The sequence below is a fragment of the Cheilinus undulatus genome, linkage group 15 (assembly GCF_018320785.1).
Source record: "Cheilinus undulatus linkage group 15, ASM1832078v1, whole genome shotgun sequence".
Classification (NCBI taxonomy): Eukaryota; Metazoa; Chordata; class Actinopteri; order Labriformes; family Labridae; genus Cheilinus; species Cheilinus undulatus.
The window spans coordinates 5,531,878-5,551,197 of NC_054879.1; the positions used below are offsets into that span (position 1 = coordinate 5,531,878).

At 38.6% G+C, this 19,320-nt stretch overlaps 1 protein-coding gene across 1 annotated transcript in view; it reads right to left on the reverse strand.

Annotated features, from left to right (window-relative positions):
* Positions 1-1,464: 1,464 nt before the first annotated feature.
* fn1a (fibronectin 1a) overlaps positions 1,465-19,320 on the reverse strand; it is a 45,965-nt gene continuing 28,109 nt past the window's right edge. Inside the window, exons 24-49 of the mRNA XM_041806613.1 lie at positions 18,292-18,483; positions 17,522-17,794; positions 16,282-16,396; positions 16,066-16,142; positions 15,889-15,978; positions 14,501-14,767; positions 14,303-14,419; positions 14,032-14,196; positions 13,781-13,936; positions 13,579-13,692; positions 11,860-12,129; positions 11,529-11,740; positions 10,947-11,034; positions 10,564-10,749; positions 10,376-10,465; positions 8,398-8,589; positions 8,198-8,287; positions 7,359-7,461; positions 7,023-7,242; positions 6,697-6,867; positions 6,466-6,604; positions 6,156-6,323; positions 5,193-5,318; positions 3,651-3,757; positions 3,329-3,448; positions 1,465-2,827 (exon numbers count right to left, since the gene is read on the reverse strand). Of these exons, the coding sequence (XP_041662547.1) occupies positions 2,759-2,827; positions 3,329-3,448; positions 3,651-3,757; positions 5,193-5,318; positions 6,156-6,323; positions 6,466-6,604; positions 6,697-6,867; positions 7,023-7,242; positions 7,359-7,461; positions 8,198-8,287; positions 8,398-8,589; positions 10,376-10,465; positions 10,564-10,749; positions 10,947-11,034; positions 11,529-11,740; positions 11,860-12,129; positions 13,579-13,692; positions 13,781-13,936; positions 14,032-14,196; positions 14,303-14,419; positions 14,501-14,767; positions 15,889-15,978; positions 16,066-16,142; positions 16,282-16,396; positions 17,522-17,794; positions 18,292-18,483 (3,917 nt within the window). The 3' untranslated portion in view covers positions 1,465-2,758. The remainder of the gene's footprint in view (positions 2,828-3,328; positions 3,449-3,650; positions 3,758-5,192; positions 5,319-6,155; positions 6,324-6,465; positions 6,605-6,696; positions 6,868-7,022; positions 7,243-7,358; positions 7,462-8,197; positions 8,288-8,397; positions 8,590-10,375; positions 10,466-10,563; positions 10,750-10,946; positions 11,035-11,528; positions 11,741-11,859; positions 12,130-13,578; positions 13,693-13,780; positions 13,937-14,031; positions 14,197-14,302; positions 14,420-14,500; positions 14,768-15,888; positions 15,979-16,065; positions 16,143-16,281; positions 16,397-17,521; positions 17,795-18,291; positions 18,484-19,320) is intronic.

The window sequence follows — 19,320 nt, forward strand, 5'->3', positions numbered from 1 at the left end:
GGTTGAGATCACGTCAGTGTGTTCATCTCTGTTCACTAAGAATTTGAGCATTTTGTTTGGAAAATGTAGAAAGGATATGGAAAGATGGAGGAACCTTCCATTGTCCATGGTTGGATGAATTAATGTTGTAAAAATGAAAGTGGTGCCTGAATATATTTATATTTCCAGACCATCCCCCCTCTAATCAAAAAGGACTTGTTCAAATCTCTGGTTAAAGCGTATTGTCATTTATTTGGAATGATGGACCACATCAAATTCAAAGGAGTTCCCTTCAGAGACCCAGAAAGCTTGCAGGTCCAGCCCTACCCAGTTTCATGTATTATTAGTGGTCGTGTCATATCATTTCATTTCACAAGTTTGGTTGTTCTGTTTTCCTCCAATTGTCAATACTCTTGATAATTTATACAACTGTACATTAAGTACACAACTTTATACATACAACAACTGTAAATATGCAAGTTGTAAATCTGATACTGTATATGGAAAAGTGCAATAAAGTTTGTAAACAAATATCTGTATATATATATATATATACGGTACAAAAAAACATTTATTTGGACCCCTTCAACTCCAGGCCTGTCACAGACTCAACACATCTGTCTCTCCACCATGGGCTTTCCTGTTTCTTTTGGTCAAACCCCTGCCCACTTTGTCCATAGTTTTTAATATTTATAATAAAATTAATTAATTAAATAAAATAAAAACCCAATCTTTTCTCTGAGTTGCTTTAGAGTGTTCTGTTGTCTTCATGGTGTAATGGTAGCACAGAATACTGATTAACCTGTCCATCCATCCATCTATGGCAGGGGTTTCAAACTCAAGGTCTGGGGGCCAAATCTGGCCTGTGGAACAGGTAATCTGGCCTGCAAGATGATCTCATATTTCTGTTTTAACTGGCCAATGAGGTCTGCAGATTTCCTCAAGTGTAAAAATGTAAACTTATCCTTGATGATTTAAGATATCCTTGTTAAGTCATAAAATCTAAAAAAGTAAGGAGTAAAAATCATTAGAGAAGAAGTCAGGAATGTGGGAAAAGAAATTTATTTTAATTTCACATTTTCAATTTAGCAGCTTACAATTATGACTCAAACTTAGGATTTCGACTTTTTCTTTTGTACTTTGAGCATTTCAACTCATGATTTTGACTTCTTATACAGTATTTTAAACTTGAAGATTCATAACTCTAATTTTTAATTCATATCTTGACCTTTCAACCAATTACTTTGTATTTAATCTCATATTTTTAACTGCAAACTTTGACTTCATAAACTTTGACTTCATAATCTGGCCCCTGCTGTGATTGAGTTTCCCACCCCTACTCTATGGGTTTTTCCTACCATTCTCACTTGAGTGCTTGTCAACACTATGTATATCAACTAAAAATGTCTATGCCCAAAACAATTTACACAAGAAATTATTTTCCAGCTACCCCATGGGGGGAAAAACAGACAAAAATTGGCTTGGTTTGTTTTTTTTAGTTTATTAAAAAGACTCAGTCCACAGTAGTTCAGATTTCGGCACCAACAATATAAAAAACAAGTGAATCAAAAAATAAAGTGTACACCCAAAAAGCATTAAACAAATGCCTGAATAAAAAGGGATAAATAATGGAAATGGAAAAAACACAAACATTTATGTAATTACAACGCATCTCAATGAAAGCAGTGGTGAATTTTATGATACATTTTTAGTGATAATGGTTTGTCTTTTGGTCAGCGTTTTCTTTAACAGGAACTAAAACTTTAATATTTTTTAAACACAATACACATTAAAAAATCATATCTACATGGTGATTTTAAGGGGCCTGTGCTATAACATTAGCAAGGACACTTTGTAACAAAAAATCCAACAGTGCTCATATCTTTCTTTAAAAAAGTTTTCTGATTAAAGTTTCTATGAACCAGGAGAAAATGTAGAGACCTACTGCTGTTTTTCATTTAATTAAGCATGCCAAAAGAGAGAGAGGTACTAGAAACTTTTACACTGCAAAAAACGCAAAAAATATTATATGGCTTTAAAATTCCTTTGCAATAAACCTGATTTTGAAATGTATACAGAGCCAAAAAACGCACTGATGTATTACCTACAAGTTTTCTAACTACATGTAATAGTCACAGTGATTATGTCCAATGTAAAACATATTGCTACAGCAACAATCGGGGAACATAATTACATAAAAACTACTATACTTTGAGTGGTATGTTTTGTACTTTCAAAATGAAGACTATTGCCATGGAATGTTTAAAATGATGAAAATTCCTATCACTACAATGCAAATACAACAATACTGGAGGGTGATAAAGCAGCAGGATTTGTGCACTGACAGATTATTGTCCAAAAAATGACTTCATGAATAAATCGTTGTTTCTACTGAAGAAGAATGGATCACATCTACATGAAAAGCATGACGGATATTTGATAAGGCACAGGCTGGTGTTCATAAGTCTTAATGGAAAACCAGTGTGGGGATTTGATCACCATCTAGTGGTGAAGTTTCAGATTGCAATCCTCAAACAACCACTTGATTCACATTACCCTTCCAAGGATATAGGAGAAATTCTGTGGCCATCAGCTTTTAGAGGCCCATACATCTCACACACTGGTTCTAAGGCACTAAAATTGGGTGAGGATTAAACCTTTAAGGCACAAATTTTTGAAATGTTTTCTTTTAATGAAAACAGGAGGTGTCCTTCTTGAAGTGGTGATGACGCCGTAAAGGACGTCACTTTTGTCCTTCCTCACACACACTTCCTCTTCTCTACTCTAAGGGGCTCTGGGCGTCTGCAAGTAGTTCTGGCCTCAAACATTCAATTGGACACTGGATGTTCTGTGGAGAAAAGAAGAAAGGAGATATAACTAATTAATTTGGACATATTAGTGAGAAATACTAGTCAAAAAGATGAGTAAATGCTGGATTTTTAGTTCCTGAAAAGGAATGAAGCTGAGAAATAGTCTTTGCACACCGAGTCTGTTTTTGCTGTCCACAATTTCCCCACATCGCCTGTCATTTTAATCATGTTTACAAACTGACACAGAAACTTTCATCCATCATTATTTTGGAACAGGTACATTGATTCTGAGTTCATTTTTTTTCAATCCTTCAAGTTTGGGTAAATGGGTGAATTTAAGTAGTATGAAAAAAATTTGCCTCATTCTAATTTTTTTCACAGCAAATGCAAATAAGAAGCATCAGACTCAGTGTGCAAAGTTTGAGTATTAAGAATATATATCGTGCTAATATCTGGAATGAAAAAGCAATATTACTTTAATGGTCTTGTTGTATTTTGAAGCAGGACATTGGAAGTAAGTGGTCCTGTGAGATACTGACCAGTTTGCGGCGAGCGTTTTCTCTGTACCGGTCAAAAACGTCAGGACTAACTGGGTGAAGGAGGTCGGCGTTCACATCAGTGTGCACCCCAGGCCTTCTGCAGTTCTCACAACGCCAACCCTGAAGAGGAGGAGACAGAGGTTAATGAACACACACAAACACAAGAAATCTGTTTCCAGTATGGAGCTCTGGTGGAAGAATGTCTGAACGAAGTAAAGCACACCAACAAAAGAACAACATCTAGAGAATATACTTCTACTTTTAGTGCTATCAAAAAAGAAAAAATGCTGTTGGATGCATGCAGACACAAAGTGTTACACACCTGTTGTCCTCCATAACAAGTACAGGTACATATGGCTCCCAGGTATTCCTTCTGCCACTGGTTCCCCACCTGGTACATTTTCCCATCATCATAACATGTTGACTCATCTAAAGGGAGAGAAACATATTAAAGATCAATATTGTTCATGTTTTTGTTAGTGCTGTCAAAAGTTTCCATTAATTTGATTAATTAATCACAGGGGTAACAAATGCGATTAAAAAATATGTGCTGCTTAATCACACTCTAATGCCATCACACAATCGGCTTCAGTAGATTTGTAAATTTGACCGAACAAGTGAAAATTCTCTGTGCTCTTAAAATTGTTAACATATAATAAAATCCTTATTCTAGAGATTAAAACCATGCCTGACTTACTAATAAGAAGACAATCTGTCCTTGGTCTAACTTTTTCAGTTTCAAAAGCCAGTAGAAAGCTTTAATACCACTCAGAATCATGTCTCTGATTGTTTTGTTAGTATTAACTTTAAATAGAGGAGTAATGCAATCTTTCTCAAGTTATCTGTTTGGGTACTAAAGTATGATTTATTTTGAAAGGGCATTTGACCATGTGGAAATCAAGAAAATGGCCAGCTTAACACATTTTTGTTTTGGGGCCAAAAACAAATAAATGGCAGCATTTTTCTTTTTTTTGGTTTTTGAATTAAAACAGTAAACCAAGGAAACAAACTTTGGAAAACGGTTGAATATCTTTTCATGTCTTTTCCTTTTGTTGTTTTACAATAAGTCAGTCGAAAGGTGAAAAGAACAGTCACTTGCTTGACCCTGAAGTAAAGGTACAGTTTAAAAAAAAAAGCCTGAGCAGGAGAATATTTAGATAGCTCTATCTATCTATCTATCTATCTATCTATCTATCTATCTATCTATCTATCTATCTATCTATCTATCTATCTTCTTTTACTCAGGCTTCTATTTTGAAAAAATTACGTTTACTTCTGGGTCACGTGACTTTCCCTTCTCACTTCTTTACTGCCTTATTGTAAAACAACAAAAGCAAAAGACAAGTTACAAAATTAAACCCTTTTAACAAAGTTTGTTTCCTCGTTTTACCGTTTCAATTCAAATTTTAAAAAAAAAGGAAAAATGGCGCCATTCATTCGTTTTATGGTTTCTGGCCCAAAAACAAGTTTTCCTGATTCCCACATGGTCAAATGCCCTTTCATAATAAATTATACTTAGGTACTCTGACCATTATCAACATGTGGGATTAATTTCAGTTAATTAATTAATTACAAAGCCTTTAATTAATTAGATCAATTTTTTAATCAACAGGCAGCACTAGTTCTGTATTTTGCTGTGCATACTCTTAGTCATTTCATTACAGACATGCATGTGTACTTCAGTATTTGTAAGAAATAAATACAAGAACAAATAGTTGTGGAGAATAGCTATTTCACTACAATAGCTTTAGCTCCAATTCAAATTTGTAACACAATGTTAACTTATGCAGAGAACGTCAGCACATGTCTAATTGCTCCACATGCAGAGGTCTCGTTATTTGTGTCTGTGACAGCCAGTACTTACGGGGTTCACATTTGAATTCTCCCTTGCCGTTGCCCAGGCAGGTACAGCTCATCATGTGACCGTTTTCAGCTTGACGATCCCATTTCTCCCCGATACGGTAGTTATTACCGTTGTCATGGCACCATTCTGAATGAGGGAATGTAGGGAGGTGGAAATAAGAATGCAAAGATAGCAAGAAGAAGGGAAGGGAGAAGAGAAATGCAGAAGCATGAAGAAGGAGGAAGTTTACATGACAAACAAAGGGAGAGCAGAGGGTGAAGTAATATGAAGAAGAGAGAGGATTGAGGCAATTATTTACTGGGTAAGGTAGAAAAAAAGCAAAAACCAGGCCTTCAACTTCAGTGACAACAATAGGTTCATGAACATGTGATTGCATCCTTAAGATTAGAGATGGAGAGGTACATTCTGTCATTGTGAGCTCAGTTTCTGGTATCGTCTTGTTAACAGTGTGGACAATACAAATAACTGAGACTAGTGTTAGCGAGTTAGCTTGGCTTAGCTTTCTGCTGTCTGCCCTCTAACTGTGATGTGAGAGAGACAGAGCTGAGAGACCAGCATGGGCAGACTATAATGAGATAAGAAAAAATAGCTTAATTATGAATGCATGTAGAAAATGCATGAAGAATTTTCAACTCAGCATAGAGTTACTGTAAATATAAATTTGTGGACAAAAAAGACAGTTTACTAGAAAGTACCTTTTCAAAGTGTGCCCATGTCAGATTTATATTACTGTTTTAATTACACATAGAACACAACCTGTTCAGTTCTATGGCTTTACACTGCAGCAGAGGAATTTATAGTGTTTATTTTATACAATGTATTTATTTTTTCCAAATAAATTAACATTTTACATCCAAAAATTCCTCTTATATATATGAATATATGATGTAATCTGACTGCTAATGCCATGGTGCTACTAGATGTTTGCAAAGCATGCTGGGATGGGGTTAATAAGCCACTCACTGGATGAATCACATCTAAAATGGCCACTGCCCAGCCCCAGGCAGCGGCACCATAGCTTGAAGCCTGTCTCAGACATTCGCTCCCACTCGGAGCCCACCTCATGGTAGGTGTGTGTGAATGTGTCGTAACACACATCCTGGCTGGCTCTAATGGGGATGTCACCTGGAACTAAAGGATCGGAGACAAAGATGTCAAACATAGAGCTTATATTTGTTATTATCTTAAATCTGTCAAAAGAAGACAAATGCCTCAATTAAAATGAGTATAAATGTGATACAGTTGTAAATTTTAGTTTGTGTGAAATATTTACCAGCATTGCCGACTGTCACAACTTCCTCCATCACCTTCTCCTTAGCATCGCCCCTCATGGCCTCTACCACAACGTTATAGGAGGCCCCGGATGTCAATCCGATCAGCGTGGCACTGTTAGAGGTGCCAGGTAGACGCATCTATATGGAAAAAAAAAAAAAAAAAGAGTAATTTTGGAAGCAGTCCTAAAATTTTAAGTCTCAACTATGTGTGCGACCATGTGTTCGCATACCTGGAAGCCACTCTCCTCAAGATGTGTGATAGGATTACAGGACACCTCATACTCTGAGGTCTGAGGGATGGGCTGCCATGAGATGGTCGTGACAGTCTGTGCTTCCTGGGGCATGTCAGTTTCATTGTCAGGGAAACCAAATGCAAGACCTGGAAGAGGCCCGTCGCTCACCTAAAGGATAGAACAAACAACAAGAAGAGAATACAAGATACACTTTTAGGTTGAGTATTTACCCAGTAACTTCTTCATTAGATGATGTTTTCAAATTCTTCATCTTTACATAAGATATCAAAACTGTATCTCTTATCCATCCTGAGGACACACACCTTGACCAGTGGTACTCTGTTTCCATCAGGACCTGCTACAGGAATATAGATGAGAGGTTCTCTCAGAGTTGGTCGCTGGCCCTCCTTGGGTCCACTGTAGGGGCCATGGAGTCCATTATTAGGTCCCAAACTCTGGTACTCCGTGTAGATGTGCTGGCCCTGCTGGCCTGGTTGGTTCTGCCCACTAGTACCGGCCAAGTGAACTTGATTAGAGTCGAAACTGGACATAGAAAAAAGGTTGAGAAAAATAAGAGTGATGGATAAAAGTTAGAAATAACCAACAAAAATTTAACTGTTGAATTTCTTCATAATGTTAAGAAGGATGCAGACTCTTACATTCTGTCATTAAAGGGCTCAGGAACATCCAGGATGTCAGTGCGGGGTCTGTGAGGAACTGGGAGCTCTGGCAACTTTGGCACCAACAGATCTGTAGCTGGCTCTGACAAGAGATACATATACACAAGATGTAAGAGGCAGGCAGTGCAAATCTATGCAAATGAAAACAAGATGGCTCAATTTCCACTGTGCTCTTTAAACAACAGAAAACCCTTTTGACAAGCCAACTGCTGTCAGCTATTTTTCAGAAGGAAAACCATTGGAGAAGAGATTTTTCAGATCATAAATGCATCTTCACAGCTGGGTTAATTAATATTTATTGAGATGTGTAATCGCCTTGGTATTGTTATTGATATTGAGTCTGCTAATGTGGATTTGATCAGTCTAGATGTTTTCCTCTAAATACTTAAAGGGGAAGTGCTAACAGCTATGGTAGAGCCAAAAGAAACATAATGTGTGATTTTTCTGCATCCCTTGTTAGGTACTGAACACAATGAGAGTTTTCTCACATCTTTACATCAGTGATTAGTTCACAGGAATATTGATGGAGATTTATATTAAGGGCTTTCTGACTTAAATATCCTTTAGTGGGAGTTACAGCAGCCGGCAGGGGGCAGGAGAGAACAAGCCTAGCAATGAGTGATCCCACAGCATGCCCTGTTTGTCCAAAACTTAGGTTGATATTGTTTGGATTTTATCAATTGCATTATAAAAAATAAACAAAATTATATTCAATGATAAAAACTTCATGTTTATAGCAAAGCTTTAAATGCCAGATTTAAAGCATTTACGTATTTGCTTTAAGCTTTAAAGCAAATGTAGATGACAGGCATACTTACGAGTTCTGGCTTTGCCCACAAGTGGTGTGCTTCTCAGAGCATTCTGCAGGGCGACAATCTTAATAACATACTCTGTTCCTGGTTTCAGACCTGGAACCATGCACACCACATTTAAAATCATTTATCTTTCAATACATTTTCAAACACAGGTTTTACTTAATGTGTATCAGTGAACAGTTTATCTCATGGACCACACTTACTGTTGATAATTGCGTAGCTTTGTCCTGCATGGGGTCTGGGTATCAGTTCACGAGGCAGGCCTCCAGCCTCTTCATAGGTCACATAATAACCTGTAACCCCTGGACTGCGCGAAGGCTCCCAAGTGAAAGAGATGCTGGTGGGGTTTAGGGAAGTGAAGCGGATATTGGTGGGAGGGATGACCACAGGTTTGGCTGGATGAAACAGAAAAGAAGGCACCCATTATAATTAAAAATGAATGTTATGTTGAGCTGCATACAGTGCAGATAAAAACGTATTCACCCCCTTGGATGTTTTGCCCTTTTATTTATTTTATTAATCAATCTTTTTGACAAATAAAACTCGTTAATCTCAAAGTGAAACAGATTTCTACCAAGTAAAGTCAATTAAAGAAAAATATGTAATGTAAAATAACTGTTTACATATATATTTACCCCCTTTAAAGTGACTGACCTAATTCGACAGAAGTTCAGCTAACTGGTACAAGTAGCCTTATAACTAGTGAAATGGGGATCACCTGAGTGCAGTGAATGCGTCACAAGTGATTGTGGTATAAAGACTCCTGTGTCTGGAAGACCAAGACACTGGTTAACCAGTATTCCTGGCTACCATTACACCATTAAGACAAAAGAACACTCCAAACAACTTAGAGAAAAAGTTATTGAAAAGTATAAATCAAGGGATGGATACAAAATAAATTCCAAGGTACTGAGCATCCCCCAGAGATCAATTAAGTCCATCATCATGAATTGGAAGGAACATGTCACATGTGTATATCTGCCTCGATCAGGCCATCCTCACAAACTGAGTGACTGTGCAAGAAGGAGACTAGTGAGAAAGGCCACCAAGACACCTATGACGACTATGAAGGAGTTCCAAGTTTCAGCAGCTGAGATGAGAGAGACTCTAACCACAACAGCTGTTGCCTTGGTTTTTCACCAGTCAAAGTTTTACAGGAGAGTGGAAAAAAGAAAGCCACTGTTGAAGAAAACTCAGATTAAATCTGTACTAGAACTTACCAAAAGGAATGTGGGAGAAAGTTATTTGGTCTGACGAGAACTAAATAGTGCTTTTTGCCATTAGACAAGATGCTATGTCGCTATAACCACTGCATGTCACCTCAAACACACCATCCACTCTGTGAAGCACAGTTCTGGCAGGATCATGCTGTGGGGATGCTTCTTGGCAACTAGGCCTTGTAAATGTAGAGGTGTAAAATGAATGGAGCAAAAAACAGGAAAATCCTGGAGGACAATGTTATTCAGTTTGCAAGAGAATTATATTTGAAGAGAAGATTTATTTTCCAGCAAGACAGCTATTACAGAATTGGTTTAAAGACAACAAGGTGAATGTTCTGGAGTGGTCGAGTCAAAACCCAATCCTATAGAGAATTTTGGCCTGGACTTGAAAAGGGCTTTCCATGTCTGATCACCGTGCAACCTGACAGAACTTGAGCAGTTTTGCAAAGAAAAATGGAGTACATTTGCAGTGTTCAGATGTGCAAGTCTGACTGGCTGCAAACATGAGTCTAAATATTTATGCAGTCACTTTTGCTGTATTACATGTTTTGAGCTTTTTTTTTTGTTTGTTTGTTTGTTTGTTTTTTGTCAAAAAAGCTAAATTATATGGATCAGATATCCGAGGGGGTGAATGCTTTTAATAGTCACTGTATTTACGGGAAAAAAATCACAGTAACAATGATTAAACAAACTACAGATAAAGCATCCCATGACATCTGAAACCTACACGAACTGGTTTCTTTCTACTGAATTTCATCAGTTAAGCATAACAAAAGGGGAAAACCTCATAACTGAAGGGAAAAGGGTATATCTGTTTACATTACTCACAACTTTCAGTTATGTTTGTGTGGATATTTCACATTTATAGTATTTCTTGCATCTTGCAAGAGCAATAGTATTCATGATGTAATGCTATTGCTATTAATAACATTAAACTAAAACAGAGGATAGAGATGGTTACCTGTGGTGGCTGTGAGTGTGAAAGGTGCGCTGCGTCCATTGCCTTTCAGTGTATAGATGGTGATCTTGTAGGTGGTGCCTGGCTCCAAACCTTCAGTAAAGACAGTCATAGTTAAAGAGGGACTGTGTGAGGTTAAGATTTAGATGTTATGATTATTTTTAAGCTTGCACATTCACATGCCGGTGTACCTGTGATTGAATATGAGCGTGAGTCAGAGCCAATGGTCTTTTGAATGGGTATGTAGCCTGGAGAGGAAGAAGTGGGCGTGGCCTCAATCAGGAAGCCAGAGATGGTGTCTATCTTTGTGCGCCATGTTAGGGTGATGGCAGAGTCATTAACGTCAGAGATGCGTACACGACGAGGGGGGCTGATATCTGGAGGTAGAATTTAAAAGACAGAACAATAGTGTGACAAAGCGTGAGAAGAAACAAAACTATGAGTGAAAAAGATGTTTCTATTTCAAAGACAGGATAAACACAAAAGTCACCAAAACAAAAGAGCCGCCTCTAAAAATGTAACTCTCTTTTTAATACAACAAAGTAAAAACATTGTTATTGTTTTAGAGACTTACTCTCCAGAGTGGTGACCTCCGCTTGGACTGGTCGGCTGGTCAGAGAGTTTTTCAGGGCATAAACAAGGACTTCATAGTTAGTTGCAACCTTTGAGAGAAAGAGACAAAAATACAAACAGAGACTTCAGTCTCTCACAGTGTTTCTCAGTCTCCATGGGACTAAGTTTAATTATACTGGCTGCAGCAGAAATCACAAGTGTTCCTACATGTTTATGCCTGTGGACCCACACTGCCCACAGGCATGAGTCTCTCTATTACATCTTGTCTTTAAAGTTATAATCACTGCGAGGGTGTGCCGCCATGTGTGCAAGTGTTTGTTACTAAACTATTCTCTGTTTATCTAACTAGGGCTTAAAATTACCTTAATGACACCTGAAATTTATCAAAACATAATCCGTAGAGGTTCTCTAGAAAACAGAGATACCATTGTGCAGGTTTAGGATGACTTGGTTGAAACTGCTTGTGATATAGCAGTAAGGCTAGGCAAAAACACTGCAGTGTTACCACACTAACACTGATGTGTTACTGCTTTTCAAGAGACAACCTGCAACCCCTCTACCCCTGTCAGGGACCCCCACTCACCATGAGTCCGGAGATGTGTGCTTGTGTGGTGTCTGGGGCCAAGTTGATCTCCTTGGTAGGGCCGCTCTTGTCTTTTGGGTTCACCACCACACGGTATCCTGTGAGGCCACTTTGCCCAGATAGGTGGTTTTCCTGGCCCGGCACAGACCAGCTCATGGTGAAAGACGTGGGGCTGACGTTAGAGAACTGGAGGTTGGTTGGAGGGGAGATGGCTGTGGGAAGGAAAGAGTTATAGGGATTATATTTGGCTCTAAGTTATCTTTCTTTTTTCATATTTGTGCTGTAATTGTTACTTCAAAATCCCACATCTAGAGCTAACTTTCTTCTTTACCTGTAGCTTGTATGCCAACAAGTGGTGTGCTGGCTTTGTCATCATGCACAGCGATGACCTTCACAGTGTACTCCGTGCCAGGTTGTAGACCATAGATAATGGCGGACTCAGCATCTCCTCGGGGGGCAGGGCGCAGCTCTCTTTCTCCCTCTTCTGAACTTGCATAAAAGATCCTGTAAGATGTCACGATTCCCTCGGGACTGTCCCAGGATATTTTCAGTGAGGTGGAGTCAATGTCTGAGAAGCTAAGGTCCTTGGGACGGTCCACATCTGCAAAGTGGGGTTGGAGAGGTTTAAAAGATTTTGAACTCCTTGAAAACTAGTCCTTTCATTTTCTCAAACACATAGTCAAGTGCATATGTTTTAGGCATAAAGGGTGCTAAAGTAGGGGTGTCACACTCAATCACAACAGGGGCCAGGTTCTGAATTTAGGCCTAACCTGAGAGCCAAACAGGGTCAACATCTGTCCATAAACTGTTAACCTTATTTTAACCAGTAATGACTTCTGGGGAAAAAACATTAACACAAATGATAAACGATTTTGAGATTTAAAAAAGTCAAAATGATACTTTAAAAGCTCACAATTTGAGAAAAAGTCAAACCTATATGTTCAAAAAGGCAAACCACAAAATTAAAAGTAAAAAAAAAAATGTTTTTAAAAGGAAAAAAATATGAGATATAAAGTCAAAACCATGAGTTTAAAACGTCAAAATTTCCAATTGTGAATTTTAAGGTCAAATTATAAGATTAAAAATCAAACTTGGGAGTTAAAAAGATCAAAACATGACATAAAATGTGAAATTATGAGTTTAAAAGGTCAAAATATGACAACTTTTTAAAATTGTGAGCTAAAAAGGTCAAAAAATGAAATAAAAAAGAAAAATTCAAAAGTTTAAGTCATTATTTTTTAATGCAAAATTGAAATATGAAATGAAAAGACAAATTAATTTCTTAGCTCACATTCCTGACTTTTTATCTAATTACTCTTTACTATTTTTACTCCTTACTTATTCACATTGTTATGACTTGAGAAAAATATTTTAAATCTTCATGGTTAAGTATTTTATTCAGGAGGAATTCTGTAAACCTCCTGGTGGACCAGTCAATAAAAAGATGAATAATTAATAAAAATACGATATGATCCTGTGGGCCTGGTATAACTGTACTAGGGGACAGATTTGGCCCCAGGGCCTTAAGTTTGGCAACCCTGCGCCAAAGATTCATCATAATGTACCATGTCCTGGGGCTGGAGAGGGGGGCAAGGAGGCAAGAGTCAAGCTTGATACATGTTAACACACATGAGTGTCGCTCAGCAGCCAAGGTCTAGCTCGACAGCATTTCTTTTCTCAGGACCTTTTCATCCAGCCTAGAGGCCACCAGCAGCTTTTGGGACATGCACAGCATGATCAGGGGCTTGTGGCAACACTACTGTCTGCGCAGACAGTACCCTAGGCCATGCTTACTCACCACATCCACCCCTTACTCTACCATAAAGGTGTGGACATTGTTATTTTATCAACAAATTATTTTCTGATGTCTCTAGTTTTATGCAAGAACATCCAGAGTACAATCAGGGTTGTGTAGATCCTCCTTTCTGCCAGGTAGTGTTCAAAGGCGGCTTACTCGCCACATCTATCCTTCCTTCAGCCTCAGTTTTTGGCCCAAACATGATGAAAAGTTCTGCACAGTACTGTATATACAGAAAGTGTTAGAACTTACTTGTTAGAGCATTCACAACCATTGGAGAGCTCTCTCCATCTTGTCCAAGGGCGTACACACTCAAAACATACTCTGAAGTGGGCATCAGTCCTAAGAAAGTCATTTCTGTCTGATCTGAAAAAGAGAAGGAAACAGATATGAAAACAAGAAGAAAGCATGACATCCTAAGCTGTGGAGGTGGAAGATGATTTAAGTGTAATACCTGGAGCAACCACTTCAGTAAAAGAAGGTCCCTGTCCATTTCTGGGGACCCCGGTCACCCTGTATCCCTTGATTGGACCCTGGGCAGGGCTCCACCTCACTGTTACACTGTTGTCGTTCACTTCCTTTACTTCCATTTCAGAGGGGGAGTCAACACCTGGGAGAGAAAGGTATGAGAGGTGAAAAGGAGGAAGAGTAATGACTACAAATGTGGTCCTGTGTTCTGGATCCGAGGTGTAAATAAAGGCATACCTGTCTTGTGTGCAACATAGATCGGTATGCTTGATGCAGGGCTGTCTCCTCGACCAGTCACAGCGTACACATAGATAGTGTAGTCAGTTCCAGGTTTCAGGTTATTGATGGTGGCAGTGGACTGAGAGCCAGGAACTGTGAACTCCTTAGGATTGCTGTGACCTCCTGGATGAAAACAGCACATATGGTTTATGTAAAAAACAATTATATTTGACAAAAAGGCCAATGAAGCTCGACTCCCCAACTTATTCAGACAACATTACATGCTTACCAGTCTCTCCATGGGTGATCCTGTAGTAGCGCACGGTGACAGGTGGGGCATCCCAGCGGATGGTGATGCTGGTGGGGGTGGAGTCGAGCACTTCCAGGTCTGTGGGAGCATCAGAGACTGGAGAGGGACAAAACCATTAAAAAAACACGAAGATGACAATAAATGAAGAATAATCAAAAACAAAGTAGGACTGCATACTTGTCTTCTGAGTCCCACTGAGTGGCAGACTCTCCTCCGTCCTGCTCACTGCAAAGATGTTCACCAAGTACTCTGTGTCTGGGGCGAGTCCTGTAAGGGTGAAGTGGTTCCTGGATGGGGGCAGCCTCTCGTCCTTAGACCTTCCGCCACTGACCATCTGGTAACGGATACGGTAGCCAGTAATTTTGCTCTGGGGAGCAAGCCAGTGGACGGTGAAGGAGCTGGTGAAGATCTCGGAGAAACGCAGAGCAACAGGGGAATCCAAAGCTGGAGGAGGTTGAGCGATACAGAAAAAGATGTATGATGACCATGGGTAAGAAAAAGTTTATTATTGGGCATCTAGTTTTTGAGAACAATGCAGTTAAATTCAAAGCACAGATGTCCTGATAAAGAGGCCAAGAGAACCATGCCTCAACAGATATCACTTGATTTCTCAAAATACATACTTAATTAAAAAAGAAAAAAAAGATACATAGAAAACAGGGTAATTCAAGAACACAAATTAAGGATTAGCAATATCAGTGTTTGCTTAATGAGTCACTGTTGTATGGCTGCATGTAGGGATGTACAGATGCAAGTTAGAGGAGAAAAATAAATACATAAATATATGCGAAAGAAAATGAATGTAGATATAAAGAGACATTTAAAAATATATAATTTTTAAGAAGCACTGACACCATTATCACTTTACAATACACATGCATATACATGAGGGCTGAGTGACTTGGGAAAATAATCTAACTACTCTAATTTTTTTTCCTCCAAATATTGTGATTTAATATGCAATTATTTATTAAGTGTCATATCTTTTGTTTTTGTTTTGTTTTTTTAAACAAAAGCAATCGATCATTCTATATCATAACCAACACAATATTGGATTAAACTAGGGGCTGAATGACTTTGAAAAGAAGAACTTTAATTATTTTGACTTATATTGCAAATTGGGTGAAATGCTTTATGGAGGAATGGTAATTTTTTCTGTAATTCTTTTTCTGATTTAGAAAATACAAACAAAACAACATTTCTACTGCAATAAAATGTATTAGACTGTTTTTTTTTAAACACATTTCAGGCCAAAGAAATATTACATTTTCTGCCAATTGAAAATTGCAGGACATGTTGCAATTTAATATAATTTTTGAGTAACTGCTCGGACTTCATACATATATATATATACATATGCATAAAAATAAACAGCATTAGAGATGTATTTGTACACCAGCACATGCACAAATGCATGCAAACCAACAAACACATGTAAGCATGCATAAAAAAATCTATATTTTATGTTGTAAATAAATGTATATCCTTAGAGAGAGTTATAATCTATTTTTTAATTAATTATGATGATTTGTGTTTTTAGTATAATTACAGCAGGTTACACTCACTTGTTTTCTGGGTGCCAACGAGGGGTGAGCTCTCTCTCTGCTCATAAACACACACCACGCTCACAAGATACTCCGTGTTAGGTAGCAGGTCTATGGACAGGAAAAATAAATGAATATATGGGCATTTTTTAATATTTATATATGTTGTTGGTATATTTTGTTTTCAATGTAACTTACTCTTAAGCACCACACTGCTACTCTTGGCTCCTGTGCTGGTTTCTGTTGTGTCATCTTCATCATCAATGGGATGATACCTGAACAAGAAGAAGACAGACAAACAGGAAACATTTTTGGAATGTGTTTTACTCTATTAATGGTTACCTATATGTGTGTGCAGAACATCTAAATCAGAAATATAAAGCTTTTAAAAAAAATTTAGGAGGGTTCTTGTACCTGATGATGAAGCTGTTGATGTCAGCAGGGTTAGGGACCTGGGGAGAGACCCAGGTGACTTCAATACTGTCTGGTCCGACCTGGCCAAAGCCTAAATCAGTTGGTGCTGGTACAGCTGTAGGGAAAAAGACAGAAGTGTAATTCAGAATGTAGTCTTAGGGTCAGTTGCATTTCTGACTTTTACTCTTTGCCCCTTAATTTTAATCACTCCCTTGCCACTTTAAAGAGAGTGTTACAAAGTGTAGTGGTGAAATCTTCCCTAAGAAACGTGATGCCCCTTCAGGTTCCTTGTACAGAACGTCATCAGTAGTTGTCGACAGGGGTTACATAAACAGACCTTTCTACTACAAGTGACTTTTTCATTTGGAATCAAAAATGGCTGTCATGCATTAAAACGACTTGGTATCAGATTTTGCCAATGGTTTGCAAGGCACTTGGAAGATTTCTCCTAACATTTGGTTTGGAGTGTGCCTCTGCCTCTTTGAAGTGCCATGTAGCCCTTGTGGTTCCCTCGGCCTATCCATTCCAACAAGTATCAGGACACCCTGCATCTCGACATGAACATGCAAACAACAGGGGTAGCATAAAGTTGCAGGGACAAGGGGGAGATTGCCGAAACGTTATGTCCCACATTTATGGCTAGTTACCAGGCAAGTTCAATGAATTGTAACATTTCCTTATAAAAGTGAGGAGTAAAATGTGGATGGTAAATAGATATGGAAAAAGAGATTGATATAATTAAATTAGTTGAAGATGAAAGTATTCACTCTATCATCTTTTAAAGGGAGGAATCAGTGTTTTATGTGTTTGTCAGTGTGAATTAATGTCCCAAGTTTAATGGTACCTCTAAAGAGAGAACAAGCAGTGTTTGCGTTAGGGGTAAAATGTGCCTCAGTATGATAAAACCTCTTAATTTAAACCAGATGGTGCACATGCACACACATACACACCAACGAACATGTACACAAAGGATTATTAAACTGACAGCACAGCATGCAGTGCAATTACATCAGCAACTTTAAGAGGTTGCTTTGAAGAGCCATGTCTTAAAGTGAATAGGAACCTTATTACAATATATCATCTCAGCACACACAATGTGATTTATACCTCTCGTACAGGCAACTCATGCTATGCTGTTTACTTAAAGGACATTGTTTTGACAGTTTGGTCTTATTTTAAACTGAAAAACTCATGAACTGTTAGTAATATATGCGACCTTTACTGAAAGCATGGATCTTACATGTCTGCTGGACGAGGGTGGTTGGCTCGCTCTCTCCATTCTCCGTCACAGTGGTCACACTAAACTCATAGTCGATACCGGGCTCCAGTCCATACACGGTGTAGTGGTCAGTTGTTGGCAGAACCATGTCTTCAAAGATGGGCACGCTCTCGCCGGCTGCCACCACTGTGATCTTGTAACCTGTGACGGCTGTGGTGTTGAGCGGTGACCAGCGGAGGCTGATGGTGGTGTCGCTCACATCCTGGAAGCTGAGGTCTGTCAGCTGAGGGATGTCTGTGGAGGTGGAGGTGGGATCGGAGGAAGAGGAGGGTGTAGGGTACAGGGGAAGAAAGAGAGAGGAGGACAACAGAAACAGAAAACAAAAACAAGGCAAAGGCAGAAAGAAAAGACAGTACACAGGGTCCAGGAAGAGGAAGCCAACAAAGAAGACAGGAGTAGATGTTAGGACAAGAAGAAATATGGTCAACTTCCAGTGAGGTGAAATATTTCATATCACACCAATGGAAGGGCAAGGTTGTTTTCATGGTATATATAATCACACAATGAGGTTTCTGGTGTTATTTAGTGAAACATGACCATTGATAATTGCTTATATATACCAAGGCAACATAGCACTATTTTTTAACTTCGCAGTTTGTGCCAAGTTAAAACAGTAATGCTAACATGACGGTATTAGTATTGGTTAAATGTTGAGTTTGTTGTTTAACACATAATCTTTTTAATATCAACACAATTTGTCCTTTAAAGTCAGGCCTTGACCCCTCACTCACCAGGTGTAACAGTGGTCGATACAGGGGTGCTCTCCATATCATCCTTAACAGTAAAAACACTGATATTGTACTCCACTCCAGGGCTGAGGTTGTCCAGGGTGCAAGAGTTCTTGCCTGCCTCCACAAACTCTTCAATGCTATTTCCTTGTTGTCCATTGGTGGGCGTGCACGTCACTCTGTAGCCAGTGATGTCTAATGTAGAAAATGTCAGAAGAACAAGTTTAGATAGGAAAGTGAGAGAGAAAAAAAGCAGTGACATTAGCTTCATAGTGATCTTTTTATTTTAAAGTTGTAAGAGAAAGACGGCAGTGAACTGAAAGTTGTTTAAGTACATGAAAAGAAGGTGCAAAAACCTACAACCACATGGTAAAATGTACTATTAATCAGCTTGATTGAAAAGTTCTTGTAATGATTGGTTTGACATGTTTTTGCATTTGAGAATCAAAGGTGGAAAAAGGCCAAGAGGACTATACTCAGGTAAATTTAAAGTTACTCTGGTTAAAATTCAATTAAGTGACAACACCTACAGTCATGGGATTTGACTAAATTGGCTAATTTGGCTAATTCACTGGATAACTTCACTCACGGTCCAAATAAGTCTCACATCAAAAACAAACTACAATCTACCAGAAACACAAGCAAAAGAACCCAGCAAGGATCACTGTACAACACATCTTAAATATATCTTACTGCTCAAGGGCATGATGGGAACCACCGCCCACACATCCACCCAGATTTAAAATTGTAGTGGGTGAAACTTAGATCATTTGACTCTTCACAGAGTTGAACAAACACTAGTGGATCCACACTGTCAATTAACACCAATACTGAAGACCATTTCACTCAGAATGGAATCAGAATTAAATTTGAGATGTTTAACCCTCGGGTTAGCACTGTTGCCTCACAGCAAGAAGGTTACTGGTTCACTTCCCGGTCAGGGCCTTTCTGTGCGAAATTTGAACGTTGCATGCATGGGTTCTCTCCAACCACCAAAGACATGCTCATTAAGTTAATTGCTAACTCTACATT